Below are 18,242 nucleotides of genomic sequence, written 5' to 3' on the forward strand. Positions count from 1 at the left end.
CCTTCGTCTAATAAGTTTAAATGTAAAAAAATGAAGTGGGCAATTGAATTAGACTGCAACTGTTTGTACTGTTTGAAGGTATAAGGTTAAGGTTAAAGGTAAGGCGTATAAAGGTAACTACTAAAGATAGTATAAGGTAATTAGTCCAGCATGCCAGCATCATTACAGCAAAGTACAACAAAAGTAAAAGTATAATTTATTATACTGAAGGGAATTGGAATATTTATTTTGTTTGTTTGAATGTGAAAAAAATGAAGTTGACAATTGAGTTAGAGTGAAACTGATTATACTGTTTAAAAGTATAAAGATAAGATTAAAGGTAAGGCGTTTAAAGTTAACTACTGAAGGTAGTATAAGGTAATAAGTCCAACAACAGTACAGCAAAGTACAACAAAAGTAAAAGTATAATTGATTGTACTGAAGGGGATTGGGATTATTTTTGTTATTTTTTTTGTTTGTTTGTTTGTTTGAATGTGAACAAAATAAAGCTGACAATTGAGTTAGATTGAAACTGACTATACTATTTAAAGGTATAAAGGTAAGGCTTTACACGCCTTACCGGTAACTACTAAAGGTAGTATACGGTAATAAGTCCAACAACAGTACAGCAAAGTACGACAAAAGTAAATGCATAATTGATTGCACTGAAGAGCATTGGAATTTTTTTTTGTTCGAATGTGAAGAAAAAAATGAAGCTGACAATTGAGTTAGACTGAAACTGACTGTACTGTCGAAAGGTATAATAAATGTAAGGTTAAAGGTAAGGCGTGTAAAGGAAACTACTAAAGATAGTATAAGGTAAGTCCAACAACAGTACAGCAAAAGTAAAAGTATCATTGATTGTACTGAAGAGCATTGGGATTTTTTTTGCATTTGTTGGTTAAAGTATAAAGGTGACAAAGGTGCATTAGAACTACCTCAATGAAAAAAGAAAAATTAAGGGAGAAAAAGGGTGCGGAACCGCCTTAAGTGCGAAAAAACAAATAACATGAATAAATAGAAAATTTTCCTCGCATCATGGAAGACATGTGGAAAAGATAAACTCATTTTCCTCGTCGTCAAAGTGGTCGATTCTTGATTTAGAATCATTCTGGTCTTAATCTGAGATGGGTAGGAGGCGCTTGACTGCACACTCGTGGTTGCAAAGCTGGGGCAATGCTCTAGGGGAAAAGGGAAAAAAAAAGTTTTTTCAAAGGAAGAAAAAGTGCTTTTTCTGGTGGCATACAATCCGGTCCCTAACAAAAGTGAAATTTCGTCGCTTTATTTAAGGTCAGTGTTACTGTCTCGTGATTGGGTCTCTCTCACAGAAAGCCATCCTAACAAATGTAAGCTTTTTCCTGACGTCAGTCTCGTCAGGGTTCACATACACCAGTTGTTTTTCCGCGTGTAGACTTTAAAGACAACACCCAGCGAGTTATTCCATTCACTTTGCCTTTGTTTTCATTCTTCTTCCACCAGCGATGGCTTTCACCAGATTTCTAGTTTTCTTTGCGGGTAAGTTTCTGTTTCATCTCCTTCCTTCGTACCCTTCGGCTTTCTCTCTGTGGATGTTGAGGTGAAAGTAATAAAAACGATCTCAAAGATGGAAGCTAATTTTAAATATTAAAGCCCGGCTTTCTATATTATAGTGTTTTGAAAAGTGCCTTAATGATAGGCTTTGGATATTTGAATATAAGTGGTAACTAGTCATTGAAAAAAATTATTTTAACAGAGTGTGCAACCAGATTTTTCAACAAAAAATAAGCACCTTTTAAATACTTTTGAAACACTCAAAAAATATTTTTAAACAAAAAAAATTCATAATTAGGATCTGTGCAGTAATAAAAATTTTTTTTCCTCTGTCGCTTAAAGTTCTTTATTTATAAACATAAAATCAATAAAATTTAGAAACAGTTTCAAAAACTTTACATAATCATCATAAAATAACTCGTTTCTGATTTAAATTGCAGAGAAAATTGTGAAAATCATGCATTTTTTGCAATTTAAAACAACAATCGATACGGTAAAGAAAAAATTTCTTTTTAAAAGATAGAAAATTAAGCACTTTTTACAAACCCCGAATTAAAAAAGCACCTTTAAGGGCCTTTAAAAAACGTAAATAATCACCTTTAAGAACTTTTTTGAAACGCTACGCACCCTGTTTAATTTTCTCACAAAATAATATACTTGCCAACTCCGCTCCCAATTTTGGCGGGAGAGTTTTCTTGAGTATTCCAAGTGGTTGCAAATTTTATCTAAACCACTATATCTAAACAATTTAAACCTATTAAAGTATTAATTATAGTAAATATAAGACCTGTTAACCATGTACTGAAACTTTTAACCCATTATTGCCCAACTACTAAAAGTGGTTTATATATGAAGCACATCAATATGAAGAGAAAAAAATGGTCGTACAGAGTTGTTTACATCAAATGGATATTTCTTTTTGTTGTTTATCAATACTTATCACTTTAATAAAGCACTATGTCTTAACATAAATCCTAAGGATAAGACACTTTTTCTTTTTTTGAAAGTTTTTTTGAATCATCGTTTCAAATGGAAGCTAGGCACAAAGGAGTTCAGCTCGGGAAAAATTAAGAAGAAAAGTTAAGCATAATCTTTGCTATTACTTTATTATAAGGAGCTGGAACTTTGGGTTAGCAAGAATAAGCATAAGCTGAGAAAATCAGAGATGTATCAATTTTTTCAGCTGTTAAAAAATCATGAAGCAACTTTGTCCCCTTTAAGTACTAAAAAAAATAATATTGTGCTAACATTTTAGGAGAACTTTTGTTGCCGCATCATCTTACAAAAAATTAATGTGTGCTAATGTACTCTAAACGAACCAAGATTTTAATTTAAAGCCTACCAAATACAGACATTTCACTTTATTTTAAGAACAACGTTGTGACCAGTTTTAGAGCTAGATATTATAACGCATATTTTTGAATAAGATATTTTAACTACGGTGAATGGTTAACATTACGCCGTAGTTAAAATATCTCATTCAGAAATATGCAAAAAATAGAAATTGGTAGAATTCCTATAATTTTTTTTTTATTTCTTGAAAGAGGCTGCTATAATTTTCAACACCAACTCCTGCCCTATGAGAATAATCACAGTATAATAATGTAGCTAAGTCTGATAAGTAAAAAATTTTCATTTTGCTAGCGTTTAATTTTTTGAAAATCACGCCTGCTTGACATTCAAATTCAAATTTTTCAATTATAAGCATAAAGTTAAAGAACACAAAAATCATACTTAGCAATGATATATGCTAACGATGTGCTATCAGATTTTATCTCAAATATAAAAGAATACGTTTTTTTCTTCTTTTTTTCCCCCTGTGGTCTGATAATTGAAGTAGTAACTAAATGTATTCCAGGGTTTTTTAAATTATCGGGCTAAACTCCCAAGACGGCGCGTACTTCTTCAGGTAATCTATTAAGGAATAAAATTCGATAAAGGAAAATATTTATAATATGTAATTTTTATAATATCTAACTCTTAACTTAAAATTCTGCATTAAATGATTCTTTAAAATTAAAGTCGAGGTTGAAGCGAAAACTAATCAATAAATTTAATCAAAATTTCGTCATTCTTTATTTTAATATTTTATTTCGAGAGTTGCCATTGTTTTACGAGAAATATTTCATATCACTTATGGGAAAGGAATAATGATAGACATAAATTTTTGTTTTTCTTTCTTCTAGAAAAAAGCTATCTTTAAAATAATTAAGTTAACAGTTTTTATAATTTTTTTAAAATTTTTTGTCTCAATTATTGATTTTATATAATTAAAGCTACCTTGATTGTAATTTTTGATAATTTTCTCTTTTTTTTTAAACATTAGTTATTCAAAAATATTCATTTTTGCTGAAAAAATACTTTTATTTGAAAGTTTATTTAAAAATATAATATTGGTGTTAATCAGATTGGCTGCGTATCAAAATAAAAACAGGATATTCGGAAATTATCATTCCATAATGTATAACTATAGATTCCGAGTCAAAAATAAAATTAAAAATATATATACTCACTAAAAGTTTCAGATTAATATTTTAGTGAAGAAATCTGTGCTAAATCATTAGTGACGAAAGCGGAATGAAAAATTTTTAAAACCGCTTTTGTTAGTCTTCTAATAATCTCATTTCAATTCCTCTCTGTCTCCTCCTGCAATCAAACAAGTTTTCTATTTCTTTCTTCCCATTTGTGATTCTTTAGATTTCGATAGAGTTTTTCTTTTTTCCTTGCTTGGATATTGATCTGGGACTTCTAATATGTACTAGACCAATATGTACTAATACTTTATTTTCTAAAAATATATTTTAAGCGTGGGGATTACGAAACACCACTACATAATTAAACAAGGTGCGCGGCGTTTTTAAAAAGTGCTTAAAGGTGCTTATTTTCGAAAATTTGTTTTTAAAATGTGCCTCATTTTCCCTTATCGAAAATGGGATTTTTTTCTTCTTTACTATATCGATTTTCGTTACGTATTATGCAAAAACACAGTTTTCACATTGTACTATTCAACATTTTCACAATTCATTCAAACACAATGCATTTTGGCGTACTGTCGGTCCGCATGAGCGTCTACTGAGCTGGTTTCAGTGGAAAGGATTATTGCCCTCCCATGTGCAGCTCTGCTGCATTTTGCAAGATATTCTCCATTTCAGGCTTCATTTTCTACCCTCCGAAATGAGCCGAAAGATCTCCCGATCTTTTCATGGTGGCTAATATGATCAAAAAAACGAGTTCTTTGTCAGAAACTATAGTTATTTTATTATGATCATGTAAAGTCTTTGAAAATTATTTCGCATTTTGTTAATATATATAGTGCTCAAAAATATTTTTAAGTGCTTCAAAAGTACTTAAAAGGCGCTTATTTTCTGTTGAAAGATTTGGCTACGCACCCTGTAAAAGCTTAGTAATTTTTGTTTCCTACTGTTGCTTTAATAAATCAAGCTGCAATTATTTCATTGGTGTCATACGATATTGGTAACCAAAATATTTGTGCCATTACTTTTAATTTTCTTTCTAACAAATATCATTATAATGTGATTTATTTCTATCCACTGATAAAAAAATATTTTTATCACTTAGCTGTTATCGTCGCTGCTCTTGGCCAGACCCACCTTCAACATCAGTATGAACAGCAACAGCAGCAGCAACAACAGCAACAGCAGTGCAATATTGAAGAGTGTCTCTTGAAGCTTCGTGACCCTGACCCTGTCAACGAGGGCGACATCAAAATATTTTGCGCGTAAGTACGGTGCAAATTTAACAGGATTTAATTAAGAATTCTTTATGCGAATTTATGAAAGTTATTTCAGGGGTTTTATTATGGAAATAACTATCATGTTTATCTCTTAGTACTCGAGATCCTTCTGGAAAAAAAAGAAAAAAAACGAGAGTAACCACAAAAAATTTAGTGGGCGTACCCTATAATACCTGGAGACTATAAAATAAAGTGGTCACTAAGCATTAAGAAGTAAAAATTTTAACGTTTTCGAGTGCAAAGGGTGAGAAAGTGTAGTAAAAGCATAAATAATGTATAATTAATAGTAAAAATACGACTATGATTAATTACGCAGAATTATTTTTGCTGTTGAACTTCCGTCAGATAATTATTTCCATGGTATTACTTGTTTTTTTTTAAAATTATAAACTACAATTTTTTTCCATTAAATTATTATCTGTAACAAACTATGATAATCTTGTTGGTAAGTAATTTACAGGCGACAGTCTTTTCGAGTGCAAAGGGTGAAAAAGGGTAGTAAAAGCATAAATAATTAGGTAAAAATACGACTATGACTAATTACATAGAATTACTTTTGTTGTTGATATTCCGCCAGATAATTATTTCCATGGTATTCCTTGTTTGTTTGTTTTTTAAATTAAAAACTATAATTTTTTTTCCAATAAATTACTATTTGTAGCGAATTATAATAATCTTGATGGAATTAATAATCCCAAGAAAACTGAACGGAAAGATATATGAAGATGAAATTTCATACGATACGTAACGAAGATAATTTTTCTATAGTCTTAATAAACGATTTACTAAATTTACGCAACATCCCGTACGTTCACGTACGGACGTTTTGCGATTGAATGTGCTAAACGACGTTGAAATGCTGAATCTCTATAAAAAGTTTCTGGCTGTACATTTACAGCATCATTAAGGACTTTTACGGCATCATTAGCTCATTTGAGGAAATATTTCAGTGTGGAAAAATTTCTTTTGCTCAGATAAAATAAATATATCGATACTAGGGCTAAGCTCCCTGCTCACTGACGCACACCAATGATTGATTGATTTCTTGCTCATTTTTTCTAAGTAATCATTTTTTGAAAAAACATTTAAAACTAAAAGTATATTGTTATAACAAATTTGGTGAGTTCACAACTGTAATTTAATATTTTTGCTTATCAAACGGACGGATGTATATTTTAAATTCAATTTATTGCATTCATCACTTTGAGCATGAAGCTGAAAGTTAAGTTCAGAATCATTAAATGTCTTTAACCGTTATTCATACTAACATATTAATGTAATTTGCACCAAAAAATAATAATTGTAAAACGGTTAATAAGATCAGGCACCGATTTAAATTACTTTACCTTAAAATGTAACATAGAATTAAGTTATTCTAATAAGAATAAAAATAATTCTCTAAAACTTTTAATTTTGAAAACAATCAAAATTAAAAACACAATAATAACAGTACAGGTAAATACCTTCACAGTAGGGATACAAAAGTATTTATAGGAAAACAATACCTTTAAGAATTATATCAATTTTATGCTGATGACAACCAAACCAATATGAAAATTAATGTACTGGAAAAAAAAATTTTAATTTAGGAACTCTCTGATCTGAGATTTGATTTATCTACGGCACCACATTTTGCAACCTTTTGATCAGTTTTATATTTTTTCAGTATCGTCGTACCTGTACTTCGGGAAATATTGCCCATCTAGTAGATCTTTCCCAAAGATTCAGGATTTAATCCTGATTAGCATTATGATGGGAATATACCCGGTCACTTAATCCAGTGCAAAAGAAAGCGGGGACGTAACGTAAACTAGATTGAAGGCGGTATGTCCTGTCATAGTCTGAAAAGGAAAACAGAAGCTGCTCAAAAGCGTGTCTTCTTTGGAAGAGACAACACTTTTAGCTCATTTTCTTCAAAATTTTAAATTACATGAGCAATATGATGGTATCCCGTTTTTAATAATTATTAAAATGCGTTTCTCGACTCCAAATTAATTTAATATATTCAACTGCATTTGTATTTTTGGAAAATGAGGAAAAGCATTTATTTTTATTGTAGCACAAGTCAAAAGCTGTAATCGACCCAATTACGACTTAAAAGAATCGCACGTGTTGATCAGGACATGACAAACACTTCCCAATGATACTAAATAACACAATTTGTGTTACAATAATCCAAAATTTTATTGGATTATTATTATTCGAAGTTTTAAATTATTATGGCCATATTAGGATATTATTCAAAGCATGAAATTATCTTCAACAATATGCTTAAAGTATCATGCTTTTAATAACAATTATCATGCGTTCCATGACTCTAGATTAATTTAATACATTCAGCAGGATTTTTATTGTTGGCAAACTAGGAAAAATTTATAATCTCTTGCCATCCAAGCCAAGAGCAGTAATCGATCCAAAATACGACTTAAAAGAATCATAAGTGTTGATAAGAACAGGACAAACACTTCCCAATGATACTAAATAACACAATTTGTGTTACAATAATCCATAATTTCATTGTTCCACAGCCGAAATAAGCTGTTACGGTTAAATTATCTTGCGTCTTTAAGACAACAAAATTCGCAGTGATGAACGATTCTGGCATAGATTTACCTCTTCTCCAGGTAAAAAAAAAATTGACTCGTTTTCTTTTCAAGCAAATTAATTTTAGAAAAACTACTCATCGGGAAATAATGAGGGACGCAAACTTTCCTCTCCCCCATTTCTACTTCGAAAACTGTCAAATTTCGGCTTTATAGATAATCATTCATTGACGCAAATAACTTTTTCGCTGTCACCAAACTGATTAATTGCCTCTGAGAAGCGAAGTTAGTTTCTTGCTTCACTGCACGTTGAGGTTGTAAATAAGATGATGACAATTTGTTGTACTTTATTTGTGCTTGTGTTGTGAACATGGATGATGATTCACACTCCATACTTCTGATTCATTTGGGCCACTATATTAGTTCATACGCCTAGTTAAGTTCTTCTTAAAAGTTACAGTTCAATGATTCTATGATTTATGATTGAACCCTTCCCTCCCCTCAAAAAAATAATAACAAATGAACAAGTAAATAATAAAGGCCATCGTGCTAAATTTTATTAGTTCTGGTTTAAATAATAAACGAGATGATTATCGTTTGTACTGATTTGTAAATTAATTATGTATATAGAGGCTTATTAAATCATAACCACCTCATTTAATCACGCTGCTAAATGCAATGGTAATAAAATGAAATAAATAAATAAAGTAAAATAAAAACTCTAAAATATGGGAAGCTAGCAAGTTTTACGAAGTCTAATGATAACAAACGTTCTCTATTTGTCTGTTTCGTGTTTTTGATAACTGTTTAATACATTGAATCAATTATTGAATGGTTAAGAATAGTAGAGTAAATAGTTGCCACTATTTTTGTTCGCGAGGCAAACTAAATGCATTTTTTAGTACAGAACTGTAGATATCATGCAAAAAATTACATTAAATCGACAAAATAGCAATTGTTTGAAAGAAAAATGTGCTTGTTTTTCTTAACATAATATTTTTACAATGATGCTTTAAATTGATTCTAATGAGCCTGGAATGATGCGTTGTCAATAAACAAACCCACAAAAAATGAATAAATTGAAAATTAAAACCATAACAGTTAAGAAAGTAAATAAGAAATGTAACTAAATTTTCACCGTAAAAAATTTTAATTTTCTTTAACTTGTTTACGTTCGTGTATCAATTAGTTAACATTGTAATGCAATACGTTAAAAAAATACTATATTAACGCAAATAAGAAGTACACAAAAAAATTCTCCTAAGTAAAAACCCATTACATTTGTGTTTAAATATAAAAGTATTGCATATTAGCTCGTGCAAAACATGTCAGTATTAAAACACTACAGTGTGTCGAATAATTTGGTCTAATTATTATAATATACTAACGTAATACCTGATATAATAAATATTCCATATTTATATAATATATCATCTAATTTATCCAATCGTCTAATTTACATCATATATCGTCTAATTTAATTAATTGATACACAAACGTAAACAAATGCAAACCGGTATGAGTCGCTTAAAAGCAATAAAGCTGCAAAGTATCACCTGATAATTAAGATTTTATATAGAATCTTATAGTGCATCTATTGCCCTTCATGGGTGACATTTTACATAAGGAAAATGCGGATGATTCATCTGCTGCTATGTGATTTATGTCTGCGCACGACTGAATACCAACTGAATTCATGAACTGAAACTGAGCCATGTTTTGAGTGCAATATCATAGTGTAAGCTACTCCTTTGCGCTTTTCTACCTGTTCCTGTCAGACAGGATCGCATTTCGCAGATGTTATATATAAGTATAATCGAACTTTCTAATTGTTAAACATTTATGCCATCAGTTGAAATGTGCTCTTTTTCTTTTTTACCATTTCATAGACGAACTGCTGAGGGCCTAGGTTGTTTGGACCGTTGTCTGGATTCACCCCTCTACCAAGCCACCAGTCCTTTCGTGATGGGAGGTGTCAAGCAATTGCTATCTGAGATTTGTGCACCAGGATCAAGCCTCGGAAAACGTGAGTATCCTTATTTTGATAGATTTACAGCCATTGGAACGACGGAGGACGGGGGGGGGGAAGCACTGATGCTAAAACCATGTCATTTCTTGCTTTTTTTCCTGATAAACTAGACTAGAAATAGGGATAATCTAGAAATAGTGATAATCTAGACTTAACAGTTATTACATATGTATTACATGTGAAATTTCTTTCAGTCGTGTGAAAGTAAAGTTTTAAAGTTTCTTCTAATTTTATTTATAAACTACACGTCAGAAATGTGATAAAACATAAAGTCTTGTTTATAAACGCACCAGAAACAGCCTTATACAAGTTAAATCTTTCATTAAATTTTAGTAGTTATGGCTGTTTCCCTTTCACCGAAAACAAGCTAGAAAAGAAATTGCTATACTACTATTTTTTTCTTACGAAAAGTTTGAATTTTTAAATTTATATTTGATAGGTAGGTACTTTATTTGCGTTACACTAGAGCTGCGCAATGGGCAACGGTCTGGGAAACATCCATAAGGATGATCCGAAGATCTGCCATCACAATTTTGATCCTCAGCAGAGGGGATAGCTCCCCTGTTTGGTAGCCCGACTACCTGAGCGCGAAGTACTTTACGGTATAACAGTTTACCGAGGACCAGAACCTCACACCCTCGGTCTCTACGCAGGCTGATCAAAGTGGTCACCCACCCACTTACTGACAGCAGCCAGTGATGCTCGACTTCGGCGTTCTACTGGGAACCATGTCTTCACGATCAATCCACTGCGGGACAAATTTATATTTGAATTTACTGTTTTAGCCACCATAGCAAATCAATAGTTCAAACATATCAATAAAAACTATTGTTTAGGCAGATATACTTTTAAGTATTAAAGAAGAAGCTTAGTAATCAGAAAAATGTTCCTTCTTTGATTAGTATGCTTTTCCCAATGACAGTAGAAGTTGGCAGCAATGGAAATGAAAATTATATTATATTGTGGCGTAACTACCACTACAAATATTAAATACCAAATCTCTAGTATATAACACATGTTAACTTGGTTCTATCATGAGGTACCGTTTGATAGATGAAAGTAGACATAGTAGATGATTAAAATCCCTTCAATATCACGGCTACATATTTATTTAGACTTATATATGCAACATCATATACAGTTTTATGATATGATTTATCAGAATAATGAATGTAAGCACCATTTTTATTTATTCCGCAATAGGCTACTTGCAAGAATCTAAATGCCTCAATCACCAGAACACTACCGTAATGGATTGCGCTGCTTCAATGATTGATAAATATCCCGCTCTCATCCAAAGACCTGATCCAGACTCAATCATCAAAGTTTTCTGTTGGTAAGCATGTAATCTCATACATATAAATAATGCATGCAGGGAACTGGGACAATAGAATGATAAGCCACATTTTAAAATTGCTTGGGGATTCGTTTAAGTTCAAAACACCATGAATTTGTAAAATACGTATCAGGAAACAATACGAAAAGTTTAAAGCAAAAAGGTCAACTTAAAAAATATAAGACACATCACTATATTGCTTCAAGCCCTGTATATTAAAAATCATTTTGAAATGTGATGCGAAATTATTAAAAAACGAGTTTAAATCAAAAAGATTATTAAATAATAATTGCTGACATCCGTAACTTAAAAAACTAAGTATTCGATGAAAAATTTCTTTGATACAATTTAAATTTATAAACACGTTTATTAATTTTGAGGTTTGGATTTCTTAAATGAAAGGAGTTTTTCGCTTTGAAAATGATATTAATTTCGCAAGGTTTTGTTATAAAGAATAAGAATTCAATTAGTTTTAAGTCTATAAAGACAATGTTTTTATACTACTAAATTTTTAAAATATCATCGAAAGCGGAGTTATTCATTAAAATGATTTATGCACTAAAACGTTTAGTATGAAAAAAATTTAAAGAAATAAAGTAATCGTTAAAAGAGTAATATAATTTAAAAATTACATAAATAACCAGAAACAAAGGAGAACTTTTTAAGAGACCGCTAACTGGCATAACGAACTTTTTTCTTTTTCTACATTTCTAAATCTTGTTCTTCTGGTTCTATCAACATAAAAAAAAAAAAAAAAAAAAAAAAAAAAAAAAAAAAACACGATTTTTTAACACTATATTCGTCTAACAGAACAGGGTTTCGAAACTATTTAACTTTCCTTTATATATAAAAAAAGATTCGACCCGAGTTCTTACTTCGTTTTGACTAAAGAATGAAATGATTTTAAATTGTTAGACCTGAATAATATAATTATGTAATCGAACCAAGAGCCATAAGGAAATATTTTCTTTTTAAACAAAATCATTGAACGAAATTTGATAATTTAAGAAAATATTTTTCATCAACAAAAATATCTAACATTTATAAAAATACACATGTTTGCGAAACTTTTCATCAACATTAATAAAACAATCTAAGTTTGTATTTTTTCGCATTCATTAAAATAATCTTAAAGAATATTATTCTAAAATAAATAAAATCTGTATTTAAGATAATATGACCCCCCCCCCCCGCAATTAAAATGATATCTAACCAAAAGGTATCATGGTAGAACAATATTTTAACCCTTATCATTCCAAGAGCTTAATGAAATGATTTTTAAGCAACTTCATAAGTTAAATAACAGGTTAAATATTTTTCTCCATTTATTTTAAGGAAGGGAATGAAATTTCCTTGACTATCACAACTGTTTTAAACATATATAACTAAACTCAAAAATGTAACAAACATTTATACTTTTTATAACACGAAAAAAAAAAATGGTAGTCATTGATTTCTTTTATCCGAAAAAACAAGTAATTAAAAAAAAAACATTTAAAGCCAATTCCTACTGAGGTCAACAGAGAAAAACTTTATTTCAGTTACTTTTCTCTAAATAATTACAATTTTTTCTCCCATATAAACTAAAATTAGTTAATTAAATTTAATTAATGAATTAATATTTGAAAAAACTGTATTAACATCAAATGTCATCCACTACAAGTTCAAAAAAATGTATTTGAATTTGAATGGATGAATAAAAAGTATTTTATTAACGATTGAAAATTTGAGCAAGATATAGAGAGAGAGTGTGAACTAATAATTGGAATTGAATAAAGAATAAACTATTTTTTCTACAAGTTTTCTTTTTTTAAAATTCTCCTTAACGTGACAGAGTGGCATTGGGTAGTATTACTGTTGGATGAAGTAATAAAGGTGAATACATAAATAAAAATCACATTATAATAGGAATTTCTGTGTAATACAACTTTTTTTCATCTCATTCTTTTAGTTCCATTGATCGAACCGGTGAGTGTATCTCTGAACGAGTTCACAAAGACTGTGGCAGAAGTGCCTCAAAACTTGTCTCTGAAATGATGGGAAAAGCCTTTTATCCTATCAATCAAGTGATCTGCTATTACAACGATCCATCCAAATGCCCACAATTCTAAGAGCAAAAGAAGATCACTTCAATGCAGAACAGTATTAATCATGCTCTATTTTCACAGTAAAATCACACTATTCCTAAGCATCAAATTCATGAAATATCACCATACCAAAAAATCATCGTTGTAAAAATATTAGGCAACATTTAATAATTTCGATGGAACATTACCTCACGTATCATCTACGTCAAAATTCTAAATAATTAAAATCTTCAATGATTAAAAAAATATCATTGCGCGAATAAAAAATCTTCGTAAAAATTCTATACAAGAAAATTTTTTAATGATTAGTGGAACATCTCCACACGATTAAAATATAGCAAAAATTCTAAAAATTAAAATTTCCAGTGATTAAAAAATATGAGCATTGGAATTAAGAACAACGTTCACATTTCTTATTAAATTATAATTGAATGCTGTCGTTGCAATTCTAACTAGTAATAAACATTCAGTAAAAGTAACTATAAAACAAAATATATCATAGCTCTCCAAATGAACATCGATATTAACCAAGACATTCAGAAGTATTAAAATTTGAGCTAAAAATTTAATCTTTAGTAATTGAACACACTATGAAATTCTTTACCAAACCCAAATTGTAACTTTAAACAGTATTTTGTCGCATAATTAACGAAATAGTAAGTAAACAAGGCATATTTAAATCTTTACTTATGCAATATAGAATACGCAGCATTTCTTTAACTGAACTTGCTTTTACTTTCTTTTTAAAGCAAGCGTCATTTTATTGTCTGAGGATTCGATCTCAATCACTAATTATGTATGAATCATAGTATAAAAAAACACCAATTTTTTTCTTCAAAAATGCAACATATTTTCTATAAATTAAAACATATTTGTTAAGAAAGTACTACTAAATCTAAATAGGTTGCGCAATTTAAAGTAATATTGCAGGATTTTTAATAACTAAAACGCAATAAATCAAATAATTTCAAGAATTTAGTACTCTGATAAATTTGTTATTTACCAAAATTAATATTTAATTTAGATCAATATTAAAATCGCAAAGAAATTTCGCGAGATTTTATTGTTCTTAAAAAAAAAATAAAAAAAATTGATCTCATCTATGTATTATATTTTTTCATCTAAGTCCATCCTTCTAAGTCGGAAAATTCATCATGAGTCGTTTACCAGGATTGATCCTGTTTTAGATTCATTTGTAAACATCTTGTAAATAAAGATTCCTTTTGTATTTCTTTCATTGATGTCTTTATTTCATTAAACGAAATTGTAATATTTTTAAGATACGAAGTGTTCTGCTGACCATTGCTATATGTTGTATTATTAATATATACAGGGTGTCTATAAAAGAACTCCGGGGTTTTGAGGCAAAATATTTTAATGAAATAAAAAACATACATACATGTTTTATACATGACTGAAAAGCTTACATTTTCAAGTTTTTTTTTAACATTTAGTAAAGTTCTATATGAGCCCCGCCCCGTTAGTGGCACGACAGACGTCTAAACGGTATTCTACCTCTTCCCATGTCCTGGCGAGCATGTCTGGGGGGACGGTTGCCACACAATTGACTATTCGTTCCCTGAGATGTTGAACATCACGAACTAAAGACTTCGTTTCTATGAGCCAAATAGCACATTGAGCCTTTTGTTGCGGAGTAGCCATCATTTCAAATTTCGCGACGTCATTTCAAGGTCAACGCCCTGCAGCGTCGCCAACAGTTGATACAAACATTCCCAATTGGTATGAGTAAAACTTTTTGAGCTACTCTTTTCAGAGAAATCGACTAAATTTTGCTATCTTTTATAGTTAGTGAGATATGAATTTTTAAAATCCCGGAGTTCTTTTATAGACACCCTGTATTATTCCCGAGCAACAATTTTACCTTGGCCCCCGTTGGGATCAATAGGGGTCTTATATGAACATGCACCGATAGATCAATATTAGGTTATCTAGATTTTTTAATATTGGTCCTCTACAGGTTCAATATCGGCTTATATTGGCTGAATAATGAATATATAATGTAGGGAGAATCTACCTATTCTATAGAGGACCGATATTGGATATAAAGTGGCTGTAAAGTATCGGGGGAATAGGTCAATTCTATATAGGCCCAATATCGGAAGAATAACGGGCCCTTGTTGAGCCAAGATTCGTGAATATTGGATGAGGCCCCAAGTTATTTCGCTGCTAGGGATTTGTTTAATGTGGAAAAAAGGACCACGCTGAATAATTTTTGATCTTAATGATAGAATCTTTACTTTCTAGGATTCAATAGCTGGAGGGAATGCATCAAATATGATGAGTAATTAGTGCAAACGATATTTTAAGTAACGAAGTCTGGCACAAAACCTTACTTTCTCTGAATAGAATTACCTTTTTTTTTTGTTGATGGATTCGGATTTCTAACCCCCGAAATATAGGGGGTAGCTTCAATGTGGGAAGTAATTATGCTCGAAAGAGGAATATGCACCCACTCAAATCATTAAGATTGAGTCCTAGAACATGAAGATCCGATGATTAGACCAAAGGTTATTCAGGGTAGTCCCTTTTTTTTCTGCGCACAGAAGATTATTATTACACTGACTTAAAAATATTGTGGGAGTGAACTTTAACTTAAAGAGAAAATATAAATGAGAAGAGACAAAATTTAATTTCCTGTAATATCGTATAAAATTAAAATAACGCTTTTTTTTCTCAATAATATGCTATGTTCAAAATCTGCTGTGAGTTTGCAATAGTTATTCATAACTGTTCGGTCAAGTTCAGCCTATCTTTAAGCAGTATCCTCTATGATGCTATATCTGGAAATGGAGTTAAACGTCAACATAAAGAAAAGTCGCAGTTTTGTGGAGAGAAAAAGAGTTAGCGAACTCTTATTTTCCGAGCTTTTTTATTATTTTTTAACGTTTAAAGAGTTACTCCACTAAATTACTTTGGCTCATAAAAATTCGTCAAAATTGAGACTCATTCATATTTTTTGATAAATTTGATCTAGTTGGATAAAAACTCACTAAATAGCCGGTTTTTGAAAGAAGTTTAATAATTTTTAAAATTTTTCATTTATTTGTTGGTTCTGAAGCCGAGATAATTTTTTTTGACACGATGATATTACTAATTTAAAACTACAGCTTTACCTCATATGTAAGGCACATAAACTTTGACTTTTTTTCCCTTGTTGAAAGAGCTTCGATAAACACTGCTAATATTAGACGCCTATAGCAGTCAGTGACGTAGCGTTGGTACCTCGATCCTGATTGGTTGATGAAACGTGGCATTTGTTTAGTTAGCAACTGTTCTCCCCATTCTATTTCGAGTAAGTCAAGCCGTTAAGTATCAATTCTCTTAAGGGACAGATTCTAAATTCTTTCACAAAGATTTTTTCTCAAAGATTTCAAACCATGTGGAACATAAACAAACTAATTATGCATCGAAGTTGCCAGGTACACAAAACAAAAATATATTCCGGTTACAATAAATACATAAGCAAATAATATATCTAAGTTAAGAAAAAAAAATTAAACGAGAACGAATTATATTTCAACTAATCAGATGTGCAATACGGCTCTGTATATAATTAACTTATTGTAAATTAACACTCTAACTTATGTTGAGAAACTTAGCTCAACTTTAATACGCCTATGCTGGTGAAGATTAGCTAGCGCTGACGCTATAAATCGCATGTGTGAGTCTGGGAGGGCATCTTCTTGAAGTGCTAGTACTAATTGGCCAAATCCTTATGAGCTGACCGCTTTGGATCAGTTATGTTACCTTCGACAGTACTTGAGCTCTCAGTTTGACCTTTCGGAATCGCTGCCATACAACTCCTTAATAACCACTTTCAAACCATTTTTTTTTTCAAAACGTGATAGCGCATTATATTAATTGCGATAAAACAGCGAAAGTAATATGAATTATTTTTTAATTTCTTCAGACATTTTTTTCTAGTAAATGTCTTAATTATTTGCAGAGTTCCTACTAGTCTTAAAAAATGGCCATGCATTTATTACTAATAAGAGAGATTCCCCATTGCTAAATTTACCATATATAACCCTTTAGGAAGTATAAGTAAGAATAAAAAAAAATACAGTACTCAGCTATGTTTGCACAAAATATAGGCTTGAAATAATTTACTTTGATATGCAAGAAGTCTAAAGTTAAAATATTTGAAAAAGGATGGAATTATTGAAATAAACTGCAAACATAAATGCTTTAAAGCAATCTTTAAAATTTGATAGTTAAGAGCGAGTGATCCACATAGCAGCGTTAAAATTACTAAATTGTTATTATTACTTACTGTAATTACCTCATTACAGAATAAATCATACGACTTTTGTTCACCTGTAACAAATAAGCGTGCAACAATTATGCTACAAAAACAATATAAAAGTTATTTAATACCTTTAATATTGTATACATATTAGAATATAATTTGAACTCAGAAAAATTCGTCATGGAAAAACAAAAATGCAGAAAAGTAATTTTCTTTTATAAATCGTTTTACTTTTCATAGAAAAAGGAAGAAAACAAATATTTTGCTTTCAACAGAAAAAATATTTATTCTTAGCTCTTTTTTAATTAGACTAATATATGAAGTATTGAGGAAGTGCGTTTTAGCAAAAGTTGTAAAAATTAATTAATAAAAAATTCTGATTCATCTTATCAACATTTATAGATCAAATATACATTCTTTCTAAAAAAAATTTTAAAAGTGAAAAGTCGTTTGCTTTTTCTCTTTGATTATTAACTAAATTTAACTGGTATTATTTACTATTAAAATTGTTACTTTTAAAAATATTATAATTGGGTAGTGCAACTTGAGAAGAAGAGAAGTAATTATGCCTAACCATGTGATTTAATGGATACCTGTAAGAGATGTCATGCATGTGTGTCAAACCATAGCCTTACTATGATTTCTCTGTTTTTTCCCCTTCAGTTTATGAACTTGTTTTATGATTCTCATCATCACTACATGTATCTTAAACGA

General features: G+C 30.4%; 1 protein-coding gene across 1 annotated transcript; it reads left to right on the plus strand.

Moving 5' to 3' along the window:
* Positions 1-1,217: 1,217 nt before the first annotated feature.
* Positions 1,218-14,490, plus strand: LOC107441022 (uncharacterized). Its single transcript, XM_016054149.4, has 5 exons — positions 1,218-1,494; positions 5,089-5,248; positions 9,696-9,832; positions 11,039-11,171; positions 13,123-14,490. The coding sequence occupies exons 1-5, from the start codon at positions 1,461-1,463 to the stop codon at positions 13,280-13,282; spliced, it is 624 nt and encodes a 207-aa protein (XP_015909635.1). The 5' UTR covers positions 1,218-1,460; the 3' UTR covers positions 13,283-14,490.
* Positions 14,491-18,242: the final 3,752 nt, after the last annotated feature.

This window comes from Parasteatoda tepidariorum, chromosome 7 (genome assembly GCF_982258835.1).
Source record: "Parasteatoda tepidariorum strain Cologne lab strain chromosome 7, Ptep-v5.0, whole genome shotgun sequence".
Taxonomy (NCBI): domain Eukaryota; kingdom Metazoa; phylum Arthropoda; class Arachnida; order Araneae; family Theridiidae; genus Parasteatoda; species Parasteatoda tepidariorum.